Source organism: Galeopterus variegatus, unplaced genomic scaffold (assembly GCF_000696425.1).
Source record: "Galeopterus variegatus unplaced genomic scaffold, G_variegatus-3.0.2 Scaffold2519, whole genome shotgun sequence".
Classification (NCBI taxonomy): domain Eukaryota; kingdom Metazoa; phylum Chordata; class Mammalia; order Dermoptera; family Cynocephalidae; genus Galeopterus; species Galeopterus variegatus.
This window is the reverse complement of record NW_007728630.1, coordinates 263,137-268,059: the sequence shown is the minus strand read 5'-3', so window position 1 is coordinate 268,059 and position 4,923 is coordinate 263,137. Positions and strand designations below refer to the sequence as shown.

Sequence of the window (4,923 nt, the reverse complement as noted above, 5' to 3'; positions counted from 1 at the left end):
TCCATAGCAGAAGCTCTAGCAGACCACGCACCTACCATTGAACATGTTTTTCAACTGTCAATGTAACAGAAATAAACCCAGAAACTTCTTTTACACACAAACCTATAAACCAAGAGTTGTAAATAATGCAGATATATAGATATACGTTTAGGTTGAAGTTTTTTTGTTTGTTTGTTTGTCATTGAGAGTTTACTAGAGAGACTGTCTGCAAAGGTACAAGCTTAGGGTATCCAACAAAGAGTGGTAAAATTCTTGGCGTTGGCAATAGCTTGGAGCCATTTCCACATCCTAAAGGGGCATGAGGAGTGTTGTGTTACCCAGAACCCAGAGGGAGAGAACTTCTAGGTTTTGTGTAAAGGAACTGTGGGTTTTGGCAGAGAATGCAGGCACTGTCAGAGAAGGAGCCAGAGAGATAACTACGCTGACCTCACTGTCTTCTTTGCAGGTATAATTTGTTGTATGGTGTTGTGGTGTACTTTATTTACAAAAAGTTGTTTGTTGAACAACAAAGTATGTTGTTCATTTGGGTAGTTCAGTAGTTAACTTCTTCTACCACCTAAGCTTGTATCTGATAGCAGCCAAGGGTCATCAGTAAGCTACATGTATGGAGGCCATGGTTAAGTGAGGTGACGCTTCAGGGACTTGGCTGCAATGGGCTTGTGTTCCAAGATGCACGGATTGGAATGTCTGCAGCATTGCAAGAAGATGATCACTATAGAAGCGTCTAAAGAAAGGGAAGCCTCACTTCACAACGTAGTCAAGAAGATATTTCTGCTAAAGCTAAGTTTGAATGCTAGCTGTACATTTAGTAGCTTCCCTTATTCATTCAGCAAGTGCTTATCAAACATTTACTCTGTGCTGACACCGTTGTTCCAGGCATTGAGGATGGAGTGGAAAAACAGACAAGATGCCTGTTCTGATGGAGCCAGCCTTTAACATGGGAGATGGCTGATACATAAGCACACAAGCAAGATCAGTTCAGACAGTGACAAGTAAAACAAGGTAATGTGAGAAAGAGCTACAGCGGATGGGGCCGCAGAGTGTCTGGGGAGATGACATGTGAGCTGAGAATTCAGCCATATTCCTTCACGTCTGGGGAGGATTGTTGGAGTCAGCGGGGAACGCAGTCATTGGGCAGCGCAGCGAGTTAGGAAAGGAAGAGAGTGGTAGCAGATGAGGTCTGTATTGTTAGAGTAATGGGACGCCATGGGAGGGTTTTAATTTAAGAGGAGAAAAATGATTTGATTCATGTGTTTGAGATCCCTCTGGCAACTCTGTGGAGCTTGGATTATCAAGAGGTAAACCTGGAAGCAGGACACTACTTTAGATGGCTTAGCCTAGGATGGAGGCAGTGAGAAGAGGGAGAAATATAGGGATACAGTGTATATGACAGAATATAAGGTTCCCCCCATCGTTTTCCTAGTGAGATTAAAAAATGTTTTATTTTATTTGCTAACTCCAGGAAACCTTCAAAGATATGGATGAAATAGTCAATATTTAATGGTTTTTAAACTTACTATTTTAGTTAAACATACTTCTTTATACTCTATTATTAATTTAGAAACGTTGCTTTTTAGTCATATTTATTTTAAAAGTTTATTTAGTCTTCCTCATCCCTAGAGCTACTTTTTAACTTATCTGACTTTTTTAGAGAACACCATCTTCACTACCACCTGATTTGTTTCAGATAAAGCAATTTTGAATCCATGTCTGGTACACTCTCACTGGACATTTTTTCAAACCTATGAGTACTATGAGGGTATGTTACTGTAACAAAGAGACCCCAGAATACAGAGGTTAAAACTAGACAGATGTTTGTCTCTTGAAAAATAATAGCACATAGGTATTTGGGTGACCCAAGCTAGTAGGCACCTATGCCACTGTAATACTTGGCTTTCCCTTGTGGGGCCATATTAGTTGTCGTCTACCAGGCAGAAAGAAGGGGGAAAGGTCCAGAGGGGCAGGTACTCAGTCATCTTAAGGTCAGGACAAAGAAGTGGCATATGTCATTTCCAATTATAGCTCAGAACATCTTAGTCAAACGGGCACCCATTATTATGGAAGAAGGGGAATGAAGGTGGACCTTAGTGAACAACTAACAGCCTGTGTCACAGCATCCACTGTATAGCATGCGGACATCTGGCTTTTCTTTATTCTGTAGTTGTATGTGACATTATGGAAGAAGGGGAATGAAGGTGGACCTTAGTGAACAACTAACAGCCTGTGTCACAGCACCCACTGTATAGCATGGGGACATCTGGCTTTTCTTTATTCTGTAGTTGTATGTGAGTGAGTATCTTTCACTACCCAAAGCTAGTCAGTTCCTGCATTCAGACGGCAAGGAACATGTGTAGGTTTTTGTGATTTCTATAACTTAACCACGGACTATGCATGTTTTACTATTTAAAGTGACCCTTAAAAGGCCAGAGGAGTCATATCATAGGAATAATTACATAATCTGTTTTTGAATTTCTTCATCTTCTTCATTTTAAACAGTTCTGTCAGCTGAGCTCTGAAGGCAGCCCAAATTAGCCCTCATTGAGGCCAATGCAGACTGATGTGTCTGCTTCAAATGGCACTTTTTGTTCAAAGAACGTAATTATGAGAGAGGTCTATAATAAGAGGCTTTGGCAAGACTGTAGTATAAGGAGACGTCTTCTTTTCTGAGGTAATTGTGGGAGGAGGGGTATCTCACCTTGTATTTAGATGCTGAAATAGGGCGGCCAGGTCCCCTGCAGAACAGCGGAGGGAAAGGGAGTTGGTGGGAGGGGGAGCTTCTTTTGTAATGTAAGGAAATGTTCTCTCTTTTTCTTTAACTGTAATATGGGGGAAGAATTAATAGTGAGCTTTTTCATGTTGCTGTGAGAATCATAAGATGTTAGGTATACAGCAGTGTACTGGATGTGCACGTAAATACTTCCCAGCACTGGGAGAGAAACATGGACATCCTCTATTATTGCAAAAATCTGTGTCAGAATTTGGCAGGAGGCTTTGTTTGTAGTGACAGTATTTGCCTGGCATACAGTATATGCTCAATAAATGATCACTTTCATTATTGCTATAAAATAAGAAATGGGGAAGTTTACAAATAACAACTTTAAGGCATTTGAATGTTCACTTACTGTCACTGTCACATGGATGCCTCCTTAGTAAGAATTATACTGACGTAATGAAGGGCTTTGATGGAAGCTTAATAAACATGTTTACTCTGACAGAGCTGTGAAGTGCCTTGCATATTTAAATAGCTGGAATTCATGAAGTACACCAAGTATTTTCCTCAAAATGTTACATGCTTGCCATTAAATTTAGGGATGTGTAGGGTTTTGATGTAATATCTTGCTTGCCCATTGGGTTACTATAATCTGTGTAAGGATTCTATGTGTTTTGCTCCAATATTGTTAAAGGTTTAGCCTTGACTGTTGCATAGACATTTGCTTCTATTTGACAATTTGGTATTTCTTCAAATGCTTTGTGTCCATTCATGAGGGCAGTGGTTTCATTTGAAATGCTGCAGTCACCAGGGAGAAGGCCCTGTGCTCTTCCCTGATAGGCTGGCTTTCCCTCTGCCTCCTGTTGCTATGGTGCCCAGCAGAGTAACTTCCTTGCCCTGCACATGCAGAAAGCTCGGTCTCCATGGATACCCCGCTCAGAGACTGTACTCTACTGAGAGGTGAGCTGCACACACTGTATTTCTGCAAAAGACATACCCCAGGCTATGGTGGGAGGCTGTTTGCAGAGGCAATGTTTGCCATGAAAGTCTACGGAGCTTACCTTCTAAGTAAGTAGTATTAGTCACAGTAAGTAAATAATTATACTGGATCGTATTGGCTATGCTGTGAGTGTCTGTGTGTCTGTGTGTGTGTATAAAGTTAGTTGTGGTAGGCTAAAAATGTAGCCTAAAAACAAATTTTCAACTCCACCTTTTATATATATGTATGTATTTTTTGGGCAGCTGGCTGGTATGGGGATCTGAACCCTTGACTTTGGTGTTATAACGCCATGCTGTAACCAACTGAGCTAACTGGCCAGCCCCACCTTTTTGAATATTTATATTATGAATGCAGTTTCTATAACTAAACTTTAAAAAATACACACCTATATTATTAAATACCCCTTGTCATTGGTGACTGTATTTGTGCAATTGGATGCCCTCCCCCCCCATAAAAAAGATTGACCATCGATGGTTACATTCTAGAATGCTCTCCTAACTCTGAGCACTGCACGTTGCATTTGTAAGTGCAAAGCCTGGCTTTTCCGGTAGTGTGCTATGGGAATAGATGAGCACAGCCACAATTAATGCTAATTGGCACTGCACATAGTGTGCACTAGGCCCCTGGGTAGGCTGAGATGCGCTGTATTTATTATCAAGAGAGAGCCAGTTCATGTGATTAAGAAAGGGAATGCCCATCTCTGCCAGTTCACCATGAAAATTATTCAGAGCCCGTCTTTCTAACCAGTTTTAATTTACTTTTCTCATATGGCATCCAGTAGAAATTCTGAAATTCTTCATGACCACGGAATCAGGAAATGGAATATTTTTATTTTTATTAACTGATTTGATCTAACACTCTCTTTACTGTACATTCCAAGAGCATAAGGATTGTTTTCCTAATGTTGTAAAACACATGAGTCATCTTAAAGCCCTTTTCATCTGCTGGGCAAATGATTAATGTCTGTGATGTTAAAATTAATCAGTAGAAACAAAAGAAAAACTATACATATGGTAATGCCGACTCTACTTCAGTAACTTTAAAATTGTATAAAATGAAGATTTTTAGACTGTCCACATTAGATAGCTGGCATCTATCAGCTCTAAACAAAAAGAAAAATGTGCAATATTGGTATAAAAGAGATTTATTCTGACTCTTTTAAAAAGAGTGAGCAGAGAGCATTATGCTTGATTGTAAACTTCTTTTATTTACT

The 4,923-nt window shown here is 40.0% G+C and overlaps 1 protein-coding gene across 2 annotated transcripts in view; it reads left to right on the top strand.

The window, feature by feature from the left end:
• Nucleotides 1-4,923, top strand: part of SYBU (syntabulin (syntaxin-interacting)) — a 56,848-nt gene that overhangs the window by 12,847 nt on the left and 39,078 nt on the right. The window contains exon 1 of one of the 2 annotated variants that reach the window (XM_008582098.1): nucleotides 3,634-3,778. The exons of the other annotated variant lie outside the window; for it this stretch is intronic. Coding sequence (XP_008580320.1) covers nucleotides 3,634-3,778 — 145 coding nt within the window. Of the gene's footprint in view, nucleotides 1-3,633; nucleotides 3,779-4,923 lie in introns of those variants that run through there. 2 annotated transcript variants of the gene reach the window in all.